We start from the raw sequence: 24,478 nt of genomic DNA on the forward strand, positions 1-24,478 counted from the left end.
TCCCGGAGACACCGCTATATTTGTCAACGTGTTTTTTGATGTTTATTTATGTATTTTTTTGTCTGTTTGGAAAATTGTTCTAATTCTACGTAAACGTGAAAATGATTTGATTTTTTTTTTTTAATAATATTTTTAATTGTCTGTTGATATTTTTATTTTAAGAAAAAAAGAAAAGAAAAGGAATTTATCGTTTGTGTTTTTGTGTTTTTTAACAAACGAATCTACCTACCTTTTACTGAAACGTCACCCTGTCAGTCTACCGGTCTCGTTGGTCTCTTTACGACACGAGTTTTGTTTTGCGTCGATGCGGGGAAGGGAGAACCGTGGCCTCCAACAGAGCTAAACGAGAGGAAAAAGGCGAAGAAAATATCAAATAATTCTCTTTCTCTTTCTCTTTCTCTCTCCCATCTGAATCCTAGTCGAAGCTCATTTCGGGTGGCCATGGCCATAGCGTTTTCTTCTTCTTGGCCCAATCCCCGCATTTTGGCGGCTCTGATTCTCTTCCTTCTCGTTGGTCTCTCATATGTGGGCGCTGGCGATGTCAAACAGGACGACGATGATGGACCCCAGCCTCCGTCTTGCGACAATCCCTTCGAATTGGTGATTTTATCAAATTCCCCTCTCCTCCCCCCCTCCCTCATTTCTTAGTTTTAATCAAAAGATTGTGGTTTCTATTCGGTTTTGTATGTGCATTATTTTGCAATTATATCTAGCATTTGATGAATGATTATAATTTTAACATTTTGTTTGTGGGTAGCATTATAAATAGGTTGTTGGATCGAATCACACGATCTTCATATGAACGCCAAACAAAACGCATTTTGGCTATGTCGGTGGAGAACTCTCTGACGCCGTCATGCTCAATTCTACTCTGTTTTCCTAAATTACTTTTCATCTATAACATGCCTCATGGGCTATTGTAGTATGTGGCTACAAATTTGGTACTGTGATCGCTAGATATGATGACTGGAAGACTATTTTGTGTAATTTCTTCTATGCCTTTTTGGCTGGACGTGTGGATTAGAGCTTCACTTTTGGTGCTCATGGTTGCTCATTGTGGGGTTGGATACAGATAAAACCAGCAAGAATAATGGAGATTAGTATTTTCTCAAATCATAAGGGAAAAATACTATATGGTTGCCAAATGCGTGTGGGGATTAAAGTGTTAAATCACCACCTACCCCACCTACCCCAAAAGGTTAAGCTCATAGGAAAATGAGAATTTAATTATTTAATTAGTATTTTTCTCATTTAATCATTTAATTAGTATTTTAATATTCTCCTTTTAAGTGTGTGCTCAAATGAGACCTAACACGTGAAATATTTAACTGATATGACGGTAAACTGTAGAGTTAAGGTTTGAACTCAATAATTTTCCTCTAGTATTGTGTTAAATCTCCACCTTCTCAAAAACTTAAACTGATGGAAAATAGTGAACTTAATTATTTAATTAATATTCTAACATAAAGTGGCTCCAAAGTGATGCACACATAACATGTTGATTAATTCATTAGAATTGTAAGAAACGAACTAGAGTATCTTCTTCTGTGATGTTGAGAATAGAATGAACCAAATGTTGGAAACAATTGGTTAGTCGATAGCTAGATTGAGGAGACAGATTCTGATTTCTAGTTTGTGGGTAAATGCTGCTTATTCTAATAGAAGCTATGTTTAAGTATTTGCATTGAAGAATTCTGAAGGGCATTCTTGTGTTGCTTTGAATTTAGTTAAATGCTTTCCAATAGTGCTGTTGAAGAAGTGCTAGATGTTGAAGTTGAAAATCAATTTGGAAAGTGGGTTCCTGAAGCGCTATATGCTCTGGAAGTTCTACATTCTTTGTCTGGTAAATTTAGGTTTATGGGACTTGCTGATTGTTAGTGTCAATTCTTAAATTTTCTTATAAAAAAAAGAAAGATTTGTGTAAAATTGAGGTAGGTCTAATTTCAAATTTCGGAAAAGTATTTGTCATTTAAAGTAGAAGATAGTACTTTTAAGGGAAAAAATGCAAAATCAGTCCATTTGGTTTACCTTATTTGCAATTAGCTCTCTATGCTATCAAAATAAACTCAGAAGTTCATGAGGTATGCCAAAAAAATAATTTGGTCCTTACCGCTGAATTTCGTCCATGGACATAACAAATTTCGATAGCGTGAAACGTTAAAACCAATAAAATTGCGACACGTGTCCTATTTAAGTAAGTGTCACACTAATGAAATTTGTTAAATTAGTGTACGGAATTTAACCGTATTAAGTAAATTGTTTTTTTGTTATACCTCAGGAACCTTTGAGTTCATTTTAATACTACAGGGAGCTAATTGTAAATTAAGTAAACCACATGGACTGATTTTGCATTTTTTCGTACTTTTAATCATTCATCAAGATACATTGTAATCCGGTTTGCTTCATGAGAAGTAGTTTTGATGGGCTACAAGTTGTAGTGTCTTGAAACGCTTGTTTGGGTAAACAGTAAGGGGTTGTAGTTAAGTTTGCTTATAGAGGTAGTTTACAGAAGCATATTAGCAGCAATTGGGTGGTGTTCTAGGAATGTGTTGGGTCTAATATCAGGGATTCAGGATGATTGCTTCATTTGCTTTTGGCATGATGTCTGGCATGGAGACATGCTCTTGAGACTTTTATTGCCTGAATTATTATGCGTGGCAGTGAGATGCAACTATAGCAGATTAAATAAGGTTTTGCATTGAAGCTCTAGGCTTCTAGTTCTTGCTTAATTTCTTTATATTTCTTTTGCTGTTGGACTACACCCATTTTATTTTGACTCGAATAAAATTTCTCTTTTACCTGTAGAAAGATTGATAGAACCATGATGTAGGATGAAGAGTTTTTTGATATGGTAATGTTATTAGAAAATGCAGGAAAGGGGAGCAATCCAAGTGCTTAGGTATATAATAGGCATTTGAAAATGGAGACATATATAACAAATTCGATAGATGGAGACATATATAACAAATTGGATAAATGTAGCTCCTAGAATCCAATACACATTAAAAAAGAGAAGCAATTGGTTGTGTGCATCCAAGCATAAAGTGATCCCAAAACCAGAAGCCTGAACTCCAACATCGGTACTTCATGGCCATCAAAAGTACGAGCATTCCTACCTATCCACAAAAAAAAAAAAATTCCAAGCATTCCTCTCTCTAGTTGGATGTTTTTGTTATAATCCCTGGATTAGATGTTTTCTATATAATCCCAGAAATGTTTCAAATCTTGTTATAAGTGTTTTTGAGCCTATTTTTTATTTTTTATTTTTTCAATCCTCAGTATGGAAAATAAGCTGACTTGGTCTCTTTACTGCATTTAAAATTTCAGGTCAAGATCAAGAACTGGGTGGGGCGCGCTGAAGGCAAGACTTTAGTTGGGTTAAATGCAAGATTTGGGGCTTTATTGCCTTCTCTTGCTGAAAACGCTCCAAGGCTGCCTGTTGTGTTTTCAATTCCCTTAAACTGCTGTTCCAGTTCTTCTTCAAAGGTATTGCATTGGTTTTCCTTGGTTAAAATTGTATAATCTTCTCAGCTCTTAGTCATGAAAAATACTTGAATTTGAATACTCAAGCCTTTTCCGTAGGAATCTTATTATTCCTCTAGAGTGTTAGTTGATGAATATGTACCATCTAAAAGCTTTTCAATTTTGGGAAAATCTTGCAAGCTTTCAAAAATTTAGGAAAAGTCCGAACTATTGAGATGATGTTATAGTGAACAATTAGTAAAGCATTATTGTTTTGTGAAAGTGGTAATATCAATTGTGGCCATTATTAATTTTCTAAAGCATCAAGTTGAGGACGGTCTTTTTCTGCTTTTCCAGCTATCTGGGTCTATTCTCTTGTCCGTACGTGGTGATTGTGACTTCACGACAAAGGCTGAAGTTGCACAGTCAGAAGGTGCTGCAGCCTTGGTGGTTATAAATGACAAAGAAGGTTGGGATTTAAATGCACTTGTACATGTCAGTAGTAATCCACAATCTTATTTGTTAACAACTTTGATCCAACACAAGAGATTTCACAACATCAGTGGTTTTTCAAGTACAAATTTTATAAGTTTAAAATATAGAAAATTTCCCGTTTGTATTCTGATGTTTGTCGAAACTTTTAGCAGCAGCTACTTGTACTTTTTAGCTGTCTTGCATGTCCTGACTGAAGTGGCTTAAAATAGAAGTTCAAAATTTATTTCCCAATCTTTTGTGCTTTTGTACCCAACAGCCCCAATTACTAGTAATTATTATTATTATTATTTAATTTTGCAGTATAATTATAGTAATTTATATATTTTTTTCACAATTACTAGTAATTAATTTTGAATTATAATTTTAGTAATTTGTTTAATTTGTATTTAAAGTTTACCATAAAATAGTTGGTCAATATACTAACCTATTAAATAGTTAGTATACTAATTACTAAATGTTAATATGTTAGTGTGTATTAGCTATTCTAACTATACGTTCTGTTAATACTTAATATGTTAGTGATATAACAATATAACATATTGCACTATATGTAAATATGTTAGTGTATATGAAGTATACTATTAACTAGTTAGTCAATATACTAACATATTAAATAGTTAGTATACTAATTACTAAATGTTGATATGTTAGTGTGTGTGTGTGTGTCTATATATATATATTTTGAAATCAATATGTTAGTGTCTATATGTAAGTACACTGGAAGTATACACAAGGACACCAACCAGAAAAACAAAAGCAAAAAGACAAAGAAAAACCCAAAAACCGACAAAGCAAACCCAAAGTCCCACCGAAGGAACCCTACACCCTCATGCCTTTACCACGGCTGGAACCCTCATAAATTATTGAGTTGGTCACACAAATTAAACCTTCAGAACAAGTGGATGGTTTTTTTTTTAAAAAATTTTCTGTAAACTGTGTTGTCTGCTTGAATCTTTAGGGAAGACTTAGGTTGTTAATTATTGCAATTAGAACAAACTTTGGTTCAAAATTGAAACCTTTCCAAATTATAGCTACTATTTTTCTTTAATTTAATGGCTTCATGAAACTTAATGTTATTTCGATTAATATGTGTGCAAAAAGGCTTTCATGTTGGCTAAATAAGAAAATTAGTTGGGCTTGGGTTTTAGTAACGTTTCACTTGTCTTCAAATGCCATTTTTGACATCTCTGAAAGAAACTTATACAAAACTGTCTGTATTTTCTTTCTTTTTTCTTTTTTTTACCTTTTGTTTTTTTTATTTTATTTTAATCCTGAAGATGTTGCTTCATACCATGATATGCTGAAACAGAGAATTGGACAGTTTGGTCAATGACTTTCATGTTTTGTTTTTCATTTTCTTTAATACAATATTCCTGTCATGTTTGCCATCATTTCAGATCTTTACAAGATGGTCTGTTCTGAAAATGACACTGCTCAAAATGTATCGATTCCTGTTGTGATGATTTCAAAGTCAGGAGGAGAAGCTCTTAACAAATCTATGGCAGATGGACAGAAAGGTGAGGCTCTGAATTTTTTATTTCTGTCAAACTTTGTTATATTGATTTATGCATGTGTACCAGTTGTTCACATGGACTGCTAGTATCTTTAAAAGAAGCAAGGTCCGAGGGGCGAGGACATCTTGTTTTATTTGAAACTTATTTCAAAAATAAATATAAAGGTTCAATATATTTTCTGCCTCTTGTATCTCATTTTAGAAGAAAGGTAAACATGATGAATGGTAGAAATTGTAATTTCTCATGTAATTTGTACTAGTGCTTTCTCTCCCTTTCATATTTGTATTAGATACTGTGGATTCCAAACATTCATGATCTAGATATGAGTGAGTCAAATTACTTATCTCTCAGTCTATTAGTGAACTATCTCTTGAGGGATGTGAAAGACATTTTACTAGAAATATTCTTGTTATTGTTTCGACTCATATTCCTCAAAATGTAGATTTTGCTTTAATAGCTCTGAATACAACAGAGGTAGGGTGAGAGTGCCTCAGAGCTGAGAGCTAAGAGCTGGGAGCTGGGAGCTGAGAGCTGTGTTGGCGCGTGGGGGCACGTGTGTAGTGGTTGGTGTTAGCTGGAGGTTGTGTTATGGCTGGACCGAGGAGATGGACGGTGGAGTCTAAGGAATTTGAGGTGCTGATCAAGGTAGGGGCTTCAGGGGTGAGGATTTTTGAGAAAAGCAAAAGATTCAAAAGGTCCATTTTCTTAAAAAAAGATGAACTAGCTTGGTTGGTGCGTATAGTGGATGATCTGGTGGCAGTGGACACCTCTGAAGTATTTTGGGATCAATCCAGGGCTGGATATCCTAGAATAATAGCCCAAAAGTGCTCTAATAGGCATGGCTGTTTCTTGACAGTGGAGGAATTTGATGGAAGAAGCAGGTGTGGCTCGATCATTATTCCTGAAGGACGCCGTGGATTTGGGTGGGATAGGTTCACCAAGGAAATGAAAATGGCTAATGCATCTCTCTGGGAAAACTGAGTGTCCACCGAGTATAGAGAGCTTAGGGGAGGAAAGGGAAATAATGAGGAGAAGAATAAGAGAAGCTACGCGGAGATAGTATTGCAGTCGAAGGAATCCCAGGATGATTGCACCTTCGGCCATGCTCAGGATCAGCGAAGTTATCTGGAACAGAGGAATCAGAAGTATGGCAAGAATTCGTTATGCCCAAAGTAGACCCAAGATTTGGCGATAGCTCAGGGAGGCGTTGGGGGGTTGCCGACGAAGATTCTATGGCCGACGAAGTCTGTGCAAAATCCGGCAAAGCATGGTCTGAATGTTATGAAGGACGGAGGTTGCGTGGGATCCTCGAATTCAGGTCCGGCGAGGGGTACAGTAAAGCCAGCGGAGCAGGTGGCGCTTTTGTCAGGTTCTGAGTGCAAGAAGGGACGTGAGGGGATGGGGCACCATGCTGGGCAGACCTATGCTGAGGTAGGCATCGAGCTTCTCAACGTGAAGGAGTTGCTGAAGCATCTGAAGAGGGAATGTGATGTGGGGATGACTAGGATTGATAAGGTGTTTAAACAGATGGGGTTCAATGGGATTGGGCCGGAAGTTAAGCAAGTTGTTGAACAGGGGAAGGCAGGAATGAAAGGGAAGAAGAAAATTGGGCCGGGTGATAAAATATGGAAGCCCATTAGCAGGCTAAAGGTGAAAAAGAAAATGGTGTTTAAATCCAAAGGAATTGTGGGCTCAGGCGTGGTTTCTAGTTCTAGCCCAATCAAAGCTGGACCGCGTGCTTTCAGCTTTCCAGTTACCTTGGTCTCAACAGAGGCCACTGAGAAAGACATGAAAGGCCCATGTTTTCATTCGATGATTCCGGCGAGTGCGCCACTGGTCGTAGGAGAAGTTTTGGGGGTAAGGGGGACTGGGTCAGCAACAAAAGGGACTTCCAGGGAGGTTAGCGGCACTTCTGTACGGGATGCGGGAGTTTTCCTGGCCGGAGAGAGAACCAGAGATAAAAAGGCCGTAAGTCCGGCGAAGAAGATCCAGTCTACTGGTAATGGATAGAACCTGATGACCTATAGAAGGAGGAAGTTGGGGCTGCGGAAATGGAACGTGGCACAGGTGGGTGTGCTAGAAGTCGCAATTTCGGCAATTGGGCAGACGAAAGGGATCCTGGGCCCGACACCGGAAGTCTCGCAGAGGGTGCCGGAGACGCTGCCGTCAGTGGGATATGGTCAGAGGTCGCCGAAGAGACCTTTGGAGATCGGCGAGGCTGGGGAAGTCACGGGATTGGCCACTGGTCAGATTCTGAGGGGAAGCTCCTCTCGCCGGAAGGTAGGGTCGGTAGTGGGGGGTGATGAGCAGGAGGACTGTCGGGGGGAGGCTAAGAACTTGGGTCAGATGAGTCAAGTGGGTCAGGTCAGGCTGGATCAATTACAGGAATTGGAGGTTGTGAGGCAGGGCTCAGGTAGGATTGAGGACAATTGTTCAGTTATAGGAGGGCTGGAGGATTTAGGGTCAGATTCGATTTCTTCTAGTTGGGTAGTTAATAACTGTATAAGATTTTGTCCTAAAATTGGTATCTCGGATGAGGGGAGAAAGGAGGAGTTGGAGGCTTTGTTTAATGCTATTGAAGCTTCTAGATTACAGCAGGATTCTGTTTTGGGAGACATTTCGGACTGTGTTCCTGAACCCAATGGAAGTGAGGAGTTAGAGGAAGGTGAGAGGGTGGATTTGGTGGATCATGAAGCTTAACATTGTAGTGTGGAATGTGAGAGGGTTGAATGCCCTCAAAAAAAGGTTACACATTAGGGGGCTCTTGAAAGAATGGAAAGCGGATATAGTGTTTTTGATTGAGACTAAGATGGAGGTTTTGTCCTGGGAGGTGATTCATAGTCTTTGGGAAGGTCAACATGTAGGGTGGAAGCACAAAGGTTCAAATGGTTTGTCGGGGGGGATGTTAATGATGTGGGATAGGAGGGTAGTGGAGTGTAAGGAGGAGTGTGTGGGGCATTTCACTTTGGCTTGTTCTTTCCAAAATGTGGAGGATAATTGGGTTTGGGCGTTTGGGGGGGTGTATGGGCCAAATGAGGAAGGAGAGAGAAGGGCTCTTTGGGAAGAGTTGGCTGGTTTGATGAGTGTGTGGGAGGTCCCTTGGTGTTTGGGTGGGGATTTCAATATTGTACGCTTTCCAAGTGAGCGATCTAGCGCTTCTTATTACTCTTCGGGCATGATGGATTTCTCAGATTTCATCTCAGAGAACAATTTGGTGGATATTCCGATGATGGGGGTTCAATTTACTTGGTCTAATAATCAAGAAAATGAGAGTTGGTCGAGGATTGACCGGTTCTTGCTTTCCCCGGAATGGGAAGATCCTTACCCAGCAGTGTCACAAAGGCGACTTCAGCGCTTGCTTTCCGATCACTTTCCTTTATTATTGGATTGTGGGACCCCTTGCGGAGGTAATAAGTCTTTTAAATTTGAAAATATGTGTCTTAAAGCAGAGGGTTTTGTGGAGAAGGTCTCTTCTTGGTGGGGGTCGTATTCGTTTGAGGGTTTACCTAGTTATGTGCTTGCTAATAAATTGAAATCCCTTAAAGTGGACTTGAAAAAATGGAATGAGGAGGTGTTTGGGGATATTGGGAGGAAGAAGAAGGAGTTGTTGGGAGGTATTGAAGAGTTGGATGAGGTGGCAGAGTCGAGAGGTTTAGGCCAGGAGGAGAAGATTCGGAAGGCAGACTTGGTGAAAGAATTGGAGAACACCTTGCTGTGTGAGGAAATTCATTGGAGACAAAAATCGAGAGCTTTGTGGCTCAAGGAGGGGGATCGAAATACTCGTTTCTTCCACAAGATGGCTAATTCTCATCGTAGGGGCAATCGGGTAGAGGTGCTTCGTATAAATGGGGAATTATCCGAGGATCCAGTTGTAATAAAAGATCACATAGTTCAGTACTATCAAGGCTTATACTCGGAACAAAGCACTTGGCGTCCTAGAATGGATAACCAACCATTTTTGTCTATTGATGAGGAGGATAATAGGTGGTTAGAAAGAGATTTTGAGGAAAAGGAGGTGTGGGAGGTGGTTAAGGGCATGGATGGTGAGAAGGCCCCGGGTCCAGATGGCTTTTCCATGGCTTTTTTTCAAGCTTGTTGGGGGGTTATTAAACAAGATGTTATGGCGGTTTTTGCTGAATTCTACTGAAGACGTCATTTGGTGAAGAGTTTGAATGCAACTTTTATTTCCTTGATTCCGAAGAAGGCGGAAGCAGTGGAGATGAAGGACTTTAGGCCCATCAGCTTGGTGGGAGGGGTGTATAAAATTGTTTCTAAGGTGCTTGCCAATAGGATGAAAACTGTTTTGGGAAAGGTTATTTCCTATTCTCAAAATGCTTTTATCGGGGGTCGGCAAATCCTAGATTCCATTCTCATTGCCGATGAATGCGTGGATAGTCGCATGAAATCAGGGTTGCCGGGTATTCTTTGTAAATTGGACTTGGAAATGGCCTATGACCATGTTAATTGGGATTTTGTTTTATATTTGCTGCATAGGTGTGGTTTTGGAGAGAGGTGGAGGGCTTGGATAGAGTGGTGTATTAAGTCGGTAAGATTCTCCATCCTTGTGAATGGTTCTCCGAAGGCTTCTTCAATAGTTCGAGGGGAATTCGGCAAGGGGATCCTCTTTCTCCGTTGTTGTTTGTGCTTGTGATGGAGGCTTTGAGTAAAATGGTGAATACGACGGTAGAACAATGCCTTTTGACTGGGTTCTCGATGGGAAATAGGGTGTTATCGGAGCTGATGGTCTCTCACTCTTTATTTGCGGATGATACTTTGATATTTTGTGAAGCTTCTATTGAGCAAGTCCGGTATGTACGTCTCATCCTCTTATGTTTTGAAGCTGTATCGGGTTTGAGAGTGAATTTGGGAAAATCAAAGATTGTGGCTATTGGTGAGGTGGAGAACATGGGGGTTTTAGCTAATATCCTTGGGTGTAGTGTTGCCGAGTTGCCTATGAAGTATTTGGGTCTCCCTCTAGGGGCGTCGTACAAGGATACGGTTATGTGGAATGATGTGATTGAAAAGTTGGAGCGCCAGATGGCGGGTTGGAAGAGGATGTATCTCTCTAAAGGAGGTCGCCTAACTCTTATTAAGAGCACTTTGACTAATCTTCCGACTTACTTTTTGTCTCTGTTTCCGCTTCCTATAAGTGTAGCTAAAAGGATTGAGAAAGTCCAAAGAGATTTCTTGTGGGGAGGAATGGGTGATGAGTCTAAGATGCATCTTGTAAGTTGGAATCAAGTTTGTCGTCCCCTTCGCTATGGTGGCCTTGGCATTCGGAAGTTGCACCTTTTTAATCAAGCTCTTTTGGGGAAATGGCTTTGGAGATATGCGAATGAGAGCGAGGCTCTTTGGAGTAAGGTTATCAAAGCTAAGTATGAAGCCAAGGAAGGTGGGTGGTGCACTAAGGAGGTGCCGGGTGCCCATGGTGTGGGCCTATGGAAGCACATTCGTCAAGGTTGGAATTTTTTTGCCAAAGAGATTCGATTCGAGGTGGGGGAGGGTTCGAAAGTTCGTTTCTGGCATGATATTTGGTGTGGGGAGAATTCCTTGAAGCAAGCTTTTCCGTCCTTATTTAATATCGCCAGACACAAAGAAGGTTGGGTGAAGGATAATTTTACTTGGAGGAGTGGGAGAGTTGAATGGAATATCATTTTTGTTCGGCCCGTTCAAGATTGGGAGATGGATATGGTTTCTCCTTTCTTTGATCGGTTGTATTCTTGCAAGATTTCCATAGGAGTGGCAGATAGTATGTGCTGGATTTCGTCTAAGAAAGGAAAGTTTGAGGTTAAGTCGCTCTACAAGGCTTTGTCCCAATCCAATCAAGAGGTGTTTCCTTGGAAGAGCATTTGGCGCACTAAAGCTCCTATGCGAGTGGTTTTTTTTGGGTGGATAGCGGCTCTAGGCAAAATCTTGACACATGATACTTTGCGTAAGAGGAATATAGTGGTCATGGAGTGGTGTTGTATGTGCAAGAAGTCCGGAGAGACAGTCGATCATCTTCTTCTACACTGTGAGCTCGCAAGTGCTCTGTGGCATTCGATTTTTATTCGGTTTGGCTTGCATTGGGTCATGCCTTGCAGGGTGAGAGCCTTGTTCGAGAGTTGGTGGTCGGGAGGACGATCCCGTAGCGCAGTTGTGTGGAAGATGATCCCTCTGTGTCTTATGTGGTGTATTTGGAATGAAAGAAATGCTAGATGTTTTGATAATTCCACTAGGACTATAGAGGAATTGATCCATTTTTTCCTCTTTACTCTTTACTCTTGGACGGCCGCTTGGCTAGCTTCTTTAGAGATTAGCTTTTCTGATTTTCTTTTTCATTTCTCTCCCTCTTAGGCGCTCTCTTTTTATACCGCTCGTGTAAATGGGTTGCGCCCCTTTGCGCCTTTGCTTTATAATACATTTACTTATAAAAAAAAAATAAATTACATACATGTATTAAGATATGAAGGTTTCTTGTTCAAAATAAAGGATGACTTCCCTTTTAAAGAGACACTCTATATAAATAGACTAATTTATGACCCTACTCTTTATCCAATGTAGAGAGAAGGTATGTTTTTAAACCCTTCATGACTCGTTTAGGAATAAACAATTCATGGGCAGTTGGAGTATCATTGGAGGGATTACTTGTTAATCTTTCATATTTATTTATTTATTTTCTCCTCTTACCCACAGGTGAATGTGTGCCCGTGTGTTATATATATATATTCCTGTCTGATGGTTTTGATTGAGTAGTACATAACCTAATAGACGAGGTGAAGTCCATGTATTCTTGGAAACTGCTTAGAGGTTAGTGTTGGTTTTACAGCCTCAGGGGAAGTATTTATAGTTTACATCTTCTTCTAGTGAGTACAGGCACTAGAGAAGTTGAGAGAGCACTTAAATTTGAGCTTATCTTTCGCTATATCTTGGCTAGCAATATGTATAAGCAAGAGTTGTTGATGTGCTGTGCATGTGTATCTATTAATTAAACCTTTGCTTCCAGCTATGTTTTCATCTATCTATTATTATTTTCAATTATTAAGTTTGTTATTATCTTATGGTGTAATACGTGGTTAATTGTAAATTATCTCTTGCAGTGGAACTTCTACTATATGCTCCAGAACGCCCAGTCGTAGATTTCTCAGTGGTGTTCTTATGGATGATGGCTGTTGGAACAATTTTATGTGCTTCATTTTGGTCAGAGTTGACTGCTTCTGAACAAACTGATGAGCGCTATAATGAACTATCTCCAAAGGTCTTGACATTCAACCCCCTCTATTCATTGTACTAAACTTAATATTTGTGTACTTAAAGTTGAATTCCAGTCTCACAGAGTTGTCTTGATTTGCATTATAGGGAGCTTGGTGGTTATGCAAAATGACTCTTTGGCTCTTGATATAAAGTTTAGTTTAAATCCATGCTTCTTGCTGTTCAAAGTCCGCTAAAATTGGTGTCAGATAAAAGAGAAAGAAGTTTTTACTGCCCTTGCTCCCTATACTCTTACAAACTTTTATATGTTACCTTGTTTATAATGGTCTTTCTAATGCTTATCACTGACACACTATATGAATCAGTTTATTCTACTGTAAACAGAAATTATGGGTAGCTCGGGTCCGATTTTATGTTGTTTTTAAGATTTGGCTTGTATCTCCCTTGATGGGCATTCCCTTACTGGTTGCTAGGCATTGTTCTATCTATTACCATCGTTATCTCCATAGATCTTTTGGGGGCTGCATCATGCTAGTAGGTGGATGATTAACAAATATGAGTTTATTGGCTGAAAATGTAGTCCAGTGGGTCAGCATTAGGATAGTGTTTACGCCTTATTAAAAAAGATTGTTACTTTTATATTTTCACCTTCTAATAAGATCTCTGATTTTAATTTTAACTAGTAGAAAGACAGCAGATGAGCCCTGTTATAGTCTCTTGATTGGTTATCATAGATTGACCTAGCACTTTTTGTATTCTTAACTAAGCATTAATAACAGCTAATGGTCAATTACATGGATCCTTTTTAGCGGTTCAGCCTATCTAAGGCCATTTTCTCTTTTAACTTTTGTGATCTTGTCCTTCCCTGCTTCTACCTTTTTCATGTTTGGCCACTCCTCAACGCTTCTTTACCCCTCAAAACTCTTTGCTCCTTTAACTTGAATTAAGTTGGTCCTTTGCCTAAGTGCATCATTATTCTTTGAATCTGATTGAACCATCTTATGCCAACTTATTTTTATCTTTCTTCTTGAGTCCGCTCTTCCCTCTATATGTCATGATATTAGCTACCAATCTTATTGACCTGTTTCTTTATTTCCTAACATTTTCTTTCATACAGCATAGTTATGATGTGTAAGTATCTCTTCATTGATACTCTTTCAAATGCTCAAGCTTTTATTAGAAATTTAACACCTTTTAAGAATTTATGGAATTATAGAGCAGAATGTCTTAGTCTCCAATTAGTTGAGAAATTTATGCACTAGTCAGTAATGAGATATTCTTTTTTATGTTGAACCCTTTTCTCTTAGATAAGTAACTAATGGTTTCTTCTTTCTCTTCCTTCACAACGCCTTTCCTTCTCCCTGACCCCAAAAACAGAAACACCAAATCCCATTTTTGCTGTAATTAGTCCCTGGCTGTTCTAGGCAAGCTGTGGTGAATTGCTATTTTGTATTCTAGATCTCTTGTGAGATAGGATATTAATTGATAGCTTGACGTTGCCCTGTGATGTTGACCTTGATAGAACTAGAACGTAGTCCTACCATCTCCAAACACTTTACAACTCAAAACACTTCAACTGAGTGCAATGCTTCATAAAGGATAATGATTTCATTAGTGAAGTGAGTGTGATAGATGGATGAACCCGTCAATCTAAAGAAAATCCTGTGCTCACATTTATTTGCTATTTTGAGATGTTTTGTCAAAATTTAGTTTTCTCGATTTCTCTTCCCTCTTTTGTCTTATCTCCAAGTCTTCTTTAATTCTTGAATTATTGCATAGTTGTAGTGGTTATGGGGAAGAATCTGAATTGAATCGTGTTTTCTTTCATTGACTAGGAATCTTCCAATTCTGGGACAGACAAAGAAGACTTTGAGAAGGAAATCCTTGATATTAGTGCAAAGGGTGCTATATTTTTTGTCATTATGGCATCTGCATTTCTGGTGCTGCTATATTATTTTATGTCGTCTTGGTTCATGTGGGTGCTGATTGTACTTTTCTGCATTGGTGGTGTTGAGGTAATGTAGTTCTTTTCAAAGCTTGTTTATTTTTATTATTATTATTTTTTTTTATGTCGGGGAACCTCTCCAAGGTTGCTTATTTATTGTGTTTTTCTGGCTGAAACAAGATAATTTTTGCATAATCATGCTATTGGGTTCTGTCCAGTGATACTCAAAATATTTTTTTTTGATAAAAAGAAAATCATTAAAACGCTGAAGGGCGTACTGAATTACACAAGAAGTATACGAAAGAAACACCCAGCAAAAAAGAAAGAAAGAAGATAGAAGATAGAAAAGTCATGAAAACTAGAAATATGAAAACAATTATAGGCAGCCTTCTAGTGGTATAGGGTATTGAAGAAGAAGACCTTTAATGAAAACAATTATAGGCAGCCTTCTAGTGGTCTAGGGTATTGAAGAAGAAGAACTTTAATTCCACCACTGTCCTCTCCCTGTCTTCAAAGCTTTGATCATTTCTCTCTTCAGATACACCACATTACACAGGATAGAATCATCTTCCATATTGCTTCAGTTTTAGGACTATTAAACTGCCCTCCCCAACAAGCGAAGAGACCTTTACTCGAAGGGGCATGACCCACGCTAATAGAAAAAATCCGAAGATAGATTTCCACTAGGCACTAGCTATTTCACAATGGAGGAAAAGGTGGTCAACGGTTGGTAATCAAAATATTATATTTTCAAAACAATATCATTCTCTGTTTTGATATTATATTCTTACTTATCAAAAAAAAAAAGATATTATATTCTATTGAAAGGTCTTTTTGGGTCTGCTTTTAGTAACAGTTTCCAGGAACACATTTTTAGAAAGTGGAAAAATATTTAATAAATCATCTATTACTAGTAGTTGATGTTAAAGCATCCATAACAAAAGCTTAAGTTAGTAGTTGAAAAGCTCAACAAGTATATAAACCCATAACCAAGCACGTACTCAACCAGTGTGGAACTTTCCTTCAGGACTGCCGCCTCCAATGTGCTGGCCCAACAAAACAGGAAAAAAACTAACAGAATGAAACAGCTCAATTTAGCCCAACAACCAGAACCAAATAGGCCAAGCACATGGAATCCAAGAACAACAAACCATTCTTTGATCCTATGTTAAGCACATCTGACCCAAAAGCATAAGCTAATGGATTTACCCAGCAAGTACATAACTCATGACCAAATACATAACCAATGTGGACCTCCATTTCAACAGTTTATTTTTCTTAAACATAAAATATAAAAAGGAATCTTCAAAAAAATTACAATGTTCTCTAAAAGTAGTTTCTCCTTTTCTCTGAAGAAATTTTCTCAAATGATTTTTGTGCTGTATTTCTATATTCTTTTGTCCATGAATAGAAGATTAATTTTCAGGCACAAAGCCCAATAGGCTCTTAATGTGTTGTTAAAATGGCAAGGTATTATGTTTACTCATCATGTGATGCGGAACATACAAAAGTTCTTCATGTGCCACATACAAGTTTTTAATTACTGGACCAGACAAGTAGATTGGACCAGTTGAACCACCGACTTGTCTAAATTTCTGTCTGTTCATGCTCCTACAGCCTGACTTGGTCAAAATCTGCATTGGTCGGCATTTGAATACCCAACCATGGACCTATCTGATCTGCACCTACAAGCAAGTCATAAGTCTTGAAGGAACTGAGATGAAAGAACTGACACGTTGATAGAGCTTTGAAAAATGTTTTTCAACATTATTTTCTGGGTTTCAATAAAAAAAAAGAAGAAGGAAATTCAATATTTTTTCTAATATTAACTATGGGAACATTGTTGTAGGGTTTGCATGGGAAGAAAACAGAGGAAGAGCTGGCTATAACTTGAATGTAGCCTCTCTCACCTCATAATACGCGCGCACGAACACATACACATATATTGTAACATTCGATACAAAGATTAAAATACCCCTGCGACATGTTCCTGTCTCCAACATATTCTTTTAACCCTAAGAAGCTCTTATAACACTCTCCCATAAGCTGGAGCATATATATGTCTTATAAGCCCAGCTTAAAACTACTTTAACCTCTTTCAACACAAGGATTTTGTAAACATATAGCTAATTGGTCTTCATACTTCACGAATGGTGTAGATATATTTCCGTTGAGTATCTTATCTCGAATAAAATGACAATCAACCTCAATATGCTTGGTCCTTTCATGAAAACTGGGTTAGATGCAATATGCGAAGTAAAATAGTGGGATAGGACCAGGAGTTGAGAATCCAATCTCCTAGAAAAAATGTTGTAAGCATGTCAACTCACTGGCAATATGGGCTATTGTCTTGCATTCTGCTTCAGCACTAGACTGTGCAACTACTGTATGTTCTTACTTTTCCAAGTGACTAGATTATCGCCAAAGAATATACAATATTATGTAGTAGACGGTCTATGTGAGGGAGAACTTGCCCAATCTGCATTAGTAAAAGCTTTTACATGGAGGTTTCTATTTGGTCTATACAATATCCGAAGGCCAAGAGTTCTTTTCAAATATCGAATAATACGAGTAACAACTCCCTAAATGTAAAACCCTAGGAGCCTCCAAGAAGTGACTAACAACATTAACTGCATATGAAATAAGAGAGCAAGTGTGACATCTAATAAATGATAATTCTTGCATTCAACCACACCATTTTGTTGTGAAGTGTGAACGCACGAGGCCTTATGGATAAATTCCTTTATCAGGCAGATAAGATGTAAAAGAACTAGATGTATACTCTTTGGCATTATTAGAACACAAGATACATATTTTAAGAGCAAACTGAGTCTTAATGGCATTTCGAAAAACTTGGAAAATGGGAAATAACTCAAAACGATTTTTCATTAAAAATAACTATGTCATACAATAAATGAACTAACTCAAAAGGACTCGGCACCCTACGAGCAACTCTTGATGGAAAAGAGACATGATGATGCTTACTAAGCTGACAAACTTCACAATGCATAGACAACTCATGATGAAGACTAGGGATTTGACACTTCAATGTAGAAAGGGAAGGGTGACTAAGATGATAATGTCACTGGAAAGCAGAGACTAACAACGCAGAGCGTGAGAGTGGGAGAAAGGTGCAAGATCCAGATAATATAAACCACCAACTTCATGCCCATATAGGCCATACCAATCATCTTCCTCTTCTTGAGATCCTGAAAGATGCACAAAGAAGGGTAAAAACTAATAGAACAATTAATAGCTTTGGTAATTTTACTAATGGATAACAAATTAAAAGGAAAACCAGGAACATGTAAAACAAACAACAGCTCAATATCAAGACTCAAATGTGCAGTGTTGAAGCAAATTTTTTTAACTGGCGACCACGGCGACCCTTTTCAGCCACCGTATGCGTCACCAACCATCACAGAAAACGCTGACCAACACACCCATACACCTTGATCAACTGTTTCTATTTAGGGCAAAACTTATACAACATATTGGTTTTGCCGTTTCCACCACAACCACCAACAATGACAAAGTTGACGGCGGTGATGATGACAATATCACACCACTTATGACTGTGATATCAATGCCATCTACCACCAATCATGGCCATAAAGCCCAATTATCATATCCTCGATCCGTAGTGCAAGACACTTGAGAGAAAACAAAAAACAAAAGGAAGAAGTAGAGGAACATAAATAACATATGCAATTAAAGAATGTGAGATGTAGTTATGGCTCTGATACCATGTTGTAGGGTTTGCATGGAAAGAAAATAGAGGAAGAGGAGGCTATATGTTGAATGTAGCCACTCACCTCATAATATATATATATATTGTAACATACAAGGCAAAGACCAAAATACCCCCGTAACATATTCCTGTTACCAACATATTCTTTTTAACCCTAAGAAGCTTCTAACAAATGTCTTGACCTAATCATGATTTTTTTTTTTTGTCAAAACAAACGGATTCTTAATTATACAATTGTTGTTATATATAGATCATTTATTTATATTTAATTTAAAATGATTTTGAAGAATATTTTTATGAGGTCATGGTAACTTATCAAAAATAAATGATTGCAGTTCCTATAGTTGGACATATGACCCTTGGACCTCTCACTTTTTTTCCAATTCTCTCAACTGTTCAGTTTTTAGAATATTTGCTTCCTATATTTACTTAGTGATTCATGTTTTTAGAAGTTGAAGAATACCTTTGTAACAGCCCGCTCCAAGCGGGTATGATATTGTCGTCTTTGGGTTTTGTTATTGGGTTTACCCCGAAAGGCCTCATACCATTTAGAGAGAGCATACTCTTATATAAGCACATCCCAATTCTCACAACCCTGTCGCGTTCTAATAGCTATTATTGCAAAATTTGTTTGAATTATCATCTCTAACATTGATATTGACAAAAGATGACCAATGTTACGCCCCTAAACCAAAACCTCAAGCCCAAGGGTGTGATTGTGATTTCACACCAATCCCAGTCTCGTGTCACATTTCCTTGGTAAAATCAATATCATCATAATAAACTAATGGGAAAAAAAAAAGATACCCTCTATATTCGTTCTCCATAAACTGGTTAGAGCAGCTATAACTGCACAAACCCATAAAACAGAGCATAGCCGAAAAGAGAACATGTGGTTGATGTAGATTACTCAAGGTGGATATAGAGCTAATCCCAATTCATTTGGGACTATGGCTTAGCTGAGTTGAATTGCATCAGCAAGTCCAAGTCTTGTCAAGTTTTGCTCCTTGCAAAAATGTAAACAGAATTGAAGCTGGTTGGATCTTTCTTTCAATTGAAGGGTATAGATCTTTCTTTCTGGATTGCTATTTGTTTATATTGTTGCAGCTATCATAAATATTGCACCAACAAATTTTATTATAAACTTTGTTTCCTAATTAAGTTAAGCCTTTTGTTTTCAGGGAATGCATGCTTGTATAGTTGGCCTGATGTTAAGGTACACTTGATATTTGCTTTTTCTTTCTGCTAAACATATCAACTGGCTGGGAATTATATGACAGTGTATTTACCTTACTGTCCTTTATTTTTTAATATGTTTTGAGCAGAAAATGCAAAACTGAGTTAAAGGCAGTGAATTTTCCTCTTCTTGGGAAAGTTTCAGTTTTCTCACTTGTGGTGCTACTTTTCTGTCTGGCATTTGCAATTTTCTGGGCTATCACTCGGAAGGCATCATATTCATGGATTGGTCAAGATGTTCTTGTAAGTTTCATGCAGTATCTTTGATTTAGGGTATTTCTTCCGTAGCATTGTTTGAAGGAAATGAATTCAGTTTCTAAAATCTGAACCTTAGAAATGCTGGATCCACGTTTATGTCGAGTTCTGAAGTGTAAATGACTGCAGTTGCTAAATGCTGAGTTGACATTTGCATAAAGGTGCTTGTTTTGGATATGGAAGGCGCTCCCCTTTCCTCTTGATGTTTTTTTTTTTTGTCAAACCCCTGTCCAAGTTGGAACTGGCTATCAAAATGAAGTAATTGTTTTTATATGGTTGTCTTGCAATAAGAAATGGATGTGCAATGGGATCAGACTAATGTATTTGCCTTTTGAATTTCTGCTGTGATATAGAACCGATCGAATATTTCCTTAGGAATGTTACACCATTCTCTTTTCTCATAAATTCCTTTTTTGTATTTTTCTGTTTTCTAAATCTTTTATTTGTTTGTAGCAGTAGGTAATTCAGAGAGGAACTTGGACGAGAAGATTATTGAACCATATGATACTCGTTCAATTGTTCCTCTCTAGTTGTTGCACTCATGCTAATGCATGCATAGTGTTACATATTTGTAAATGTATCTTTCTCAATTTTTTTAATGTTAAATCTTTGTTAAATTGTCACCTGGAATTGTTGTCGCCTTGTAGGATGGAGTAGTGATCTTACTTATCATTCCCAAGTTCGATGAGGGTTCACCTGAGTGTTATGTTAGTTTTTAAACTGCTGTGTCTAGCAATGAAACCTCCAGCAGCCAAAGTCCTATGCCACTGAGTTTTGCCAATATATATCTTCTAAGCAGTATGCACTAGTTTAGATAAAATGAGTCTTCTTTTTATGTTGGTCATATTGTTACAGACGTTAACTTTTTGTGTTTCTGTGAATCTATAGGTTTGATGCTTCATATTGTATTCTGGCTGTGTATGTTTTCTAAAGTCAAACGTAAAATTGTTTAAATCCTGCTTACATCTTTCATCTTCATTGCTTAATAAATGACTTTCTTCTTGACAGGGTATCTGTTTGATGATAACAGTTCTGCAGATGGCCCGATTACCCAATATCAAGGTATGTAAGTTGTTTGCTTTTGTATTTGACATCACAATTTTCATAACTTTGTTCTGATATCATTTTCATACTGCAGGTTGCTACTGTACTTCTTTGTTGCGCGTTTGTTTATGACATCTTTTGGGTATTCATATCACAAGCGATCTTCAAGGATAGTGTTATGATTGCGGTAAGTTTTGATCTCACTTCTTATGTTTCTTTTGCTTCTATTGTTAATTAAGTTATGAAACTCTTCCTATATATGCATATATGCACATATTGGATTATGGAGACATTGAGGGAAATAAAATTCTTAGAGGGCTTTGTGATGATGCGTAGTAATGTGGCACCTAAAGTTTCTTATTATGTGGTGCTTTTGGCTCAAGTTTGCTATTTTGGGCCGTGGTTTACTACTTTTAAGGCATTAGACACTTGGGTCACTTTAAATTGATGTGTGCAGATGCATCTATATGCTAAGTATGAACTATTGACATAATATACTAAGAAGCGCATATATTATATTTGAAGATAATTATCATTTGGGAATAAAGTACTATGCTAACAAGCTGCATGTCTGATATGGGAGATGAAAAGTCAATAGTATTTTAAAAATTACTTCATATATGGCTAGAACTTAATTTTTTTTTTTTTTGGTTCTGCTATAAATTGCTAGTTTTGTTTTTAGCCTAAATCCTGCTATGTACTGACCACTTATGAATGTTTCCTATAGTAGTATGCTCACCATATTTGGCGATTAAGACTGGGAATGTACCAGAAAAGGGTTGTATGATATAGATTGCAACTCCAAGGTGGCTCTAGGCCATGCTCCTCCCCCTCCCCCACCTCTTTCTTGCTCCTTGACCACCATCACTATCACCCTAACCACTGTTTAAACTCGGTACTCTGCCACATCTCTCCATCACATGTCAAATTTTTTTTTTTTTTTAAATGAGACTTAGATAAGAAAGATTAGAGTAAGCCATTGGCATAGATTGATAGTGAGGGGGGTCTTGTACTTGTTGATTAGGTGATGAGGTTGGTGGGGTGGTCGGTCATTTGCCTTTTCTTCTTGGGTATAACATGTTCTCTCTCTCTCTCTACACACACACACATATAGTCTGTGTTTGTGTCTGTTCCTTTCAGATAATTCTAGTAGTGAGTACACAATATTTTTTGTTTTTTATTTTGGCTAATTAGCTATATATTTTGTCATGCAAATAATATTTCCCTAATGTTATAACACATGGAACCAGTGGGATGGCATTTTGAGCAAGCATGTGTTTTCGCACAACTTTTACTGCTAAAAACCATTTCATCTGGAACGGTTTTGTTGGATTCTTTTTTTTTTTTTTTCTCTGCTTCCTCTTCTCACACTTTAATAAGCTTTTGTACAATAGATATTTCCACCTGCCACGTCTCTGTGATATCATAAAATTTCAGTGATTTGATAATATATTAGATAGGTGAATATGTTGTAACTAGTAGATTTCTTTGTGTTTTCTGAATGAGTTTTCATCATTGTCTATAGGTTGCTCGAGGTGACAACAGTGGTGGAGAAGCCATTCCCATGCTTTTGAGAGTCCCTCGTTTCTTTGACCCATGGGGTGGTTATGATATGATTGGCTTTGGGGACATTCTATTTCCTGGTTTGCTTATTTCATTTGTTTTCAGGTAATGTTTTGGTGTATTTTGGCTATGATGTGAAACTACTGTGTTCAAGAAATATTATGAAGTATGGAGTTTTCTTTTTTCTTGAGTTTCATGAGCTTTTTCACAATTGATTTATTCGATGGCCCATTCTGAATATGTTGCTGAATGGCCAATACTTTTAGATTTGAGATTTGGAAACTGAATTAGGTGTTTGATTCTTCTGGATCTCGTGTCAAACACAGGCATAATATATTTATTATATCGAAGAATTGGTTTTAGCTTTATGTTTTACTTTTAAAATAGTTTTAATGGGTAGTTTTTCATTTGAATATCTTTTTTTTTGGCGATTGATTGTCTTAGATATGACAAAGCAATTAAGAAGGGTGCAGCAAATGGATATTTTCTTTGGCTGATGATTGGCTATGGGTTTGGTGAGTTCTCTTGCAACATATATCTTCATCTTAATTTTTTTTGCATTTACATAACAAAGATTTATCTTCCTTCCCAAGTTAGAGTTTTATGATGTGCATCTGAAAAATATAAAACTTGCATGAGGTTATATTACAAGGATATGACCACTTCAATAAATTTAAAGATGATCTCACCATTTTATATCATCATTTTTGTAAAACTATTAAAGAAGTACTTTTTCCTCTGTGATTTTCTCCGTCATCATATAATTCTTGAACTCCATCTGTACTGCAATTATGTTATTTTCAAGTGCAGAGATATGCCCCAACTCATAATCAATGAAGAGATCAACAAGCTAGCTACCCTTTTGGCTTGAGACACAAAATCCTTTAAAAAAAAAAAAAAGTGATCTAGACTTATTAACTCGAGTAGAAGTCATCTAGAAATTTATTCATCGAAAAAAAAAAAAAGGAAAAAAAGCAAAGAAAAGAAAAGGTCGTCTAGAGATTTTACTGAGTGGCAGGAGCAGCCGAGTCTGGTAGAGGTAGAGTTGACACATTTAAGTCATGGGTTGTGTATGTGAATGGTCAAGTCATGAGCACTAAGTTACCTTAGTATTTCTATGTTGTCTTTTCTGTGATACTGACAGAAGGGTTTTCCTGCTTCAGGCCTTTTCCTTACATATCTGGGCTTATATCTAATGGATGGGCATGGTCAACCTGCACTCCTCTATCTTGTTCCATGTACACTAGGTAATAAATTGTGTTATTTGGCTTTAGGTAGACTTGATTCTTTCTGGTTTGCCAATCGAATGGAATTCTCTCTCTTCTATAGTTGGACTTTTTTTTCTTCCTGGTCAATAAAATATTTACATGTTCTGGACTGTTTCCATCCTTCTCTGGCTTTGTTATCAGGTCTTGCTGTTATACTGGGTTTGGTGAGAGGTGAGCTGAAGCACATGTGGAACTATGGCGAGGAGGAGTCAGCAGCGTCAACATCATCATCATCTAGGGATCTTTCTGGAGAAGCTTGAAGCATTAGGTCGGTCACTATCTTCCAAGATGAGATGAACAAAAATTGCACTGATCCCCCTAATATGCAATGTAAAGAGGTTAATTCCATGTTTCTTCATTCAATAAGGATCTTGACTCAGTATGATGTGGAGATTACTGTGTAAAGCACTGTGGGGGAGCACATTTCAAAGCAATTCCTCTCTGGTATCTCTCTCATGTATATCATCTTTTCTTTTTGTATTTATTGTCTCTGCATCAGTTCTCAATAAAATTGTATGTAATGTTCTAAAATGTGTCATTATTTTTGTATATTTGATTACTGATAATATACTTGGAAAGAACTATTCATTTTGTCCTCTATATGGTTACTGAAGTAAATGGAATTAATTCAGGAAGCAATCGCCAGTTATTCCGAAGCATACAAGCAAACAAACAAATTTGAAATTGTTCAACCTCAATGGCCTCTAAGACTGTTTTCATGTGGTTAAGTAAACACTAAGCCATGAGTTCGACT

The 24,478-nt window shown here is 37.5% G+C and overlaps 1 protein-coding gene across 1 annotated transcript; it reads left to right on the forward strand.

Annotated features, from left to right (window-relative positions):
* The first annotated feature begins 239 nt into the window (after positions 1-239).
* On the forward strand, positions 240-24,320 carry SPPL3 (SIGNAL PEPTIDE PEPTIDASE-LIKE 3). The gene is made up of 14 exons (XM_059589165.2): positions 240-600; positions 3,328-3,486; positions 3,820-3,931; positions 5,355-5,474; positions 12,551-12,708; positions 14,498-14,677; positions 19,540-19,574; positions 19,684-19,837; positions 20,858-20,911; positions 20,988-21,080; positions 22,419-22,561; positions 22,901-22,971; positions 23,620-23,703; positions 23,866-24,320. The coding sequence occupies exons 1-14, from the start codon at positions 442-444 to the stop codon at positions 23,982-23,984; spliced, it is 1,641 nt and encodes a 546-aa protein (XP_059445148.2). The 5' UTR covers positions 240-441; the 3' UTR covers positions 23,985-24,320.
* The last annotated feature ends 158 nt before the right edge of the window (positions 24,321-24,478 follow it).

This window comes from Corylus avellana, chromosome 4 (assembly GCF_965113065.1).
Source record: "Corylus avellana chromosome 4, dhCorAvel1.hap1.2, whole genome shotgun sequence".
Classification (NCBI taxonomy): domain Eukaryota; kingdom Viridiplantae; phylum Streptophyta; class Magnoliopsida; order Fagales; family Betulaceae; genus Corylus; species Corylus avellana.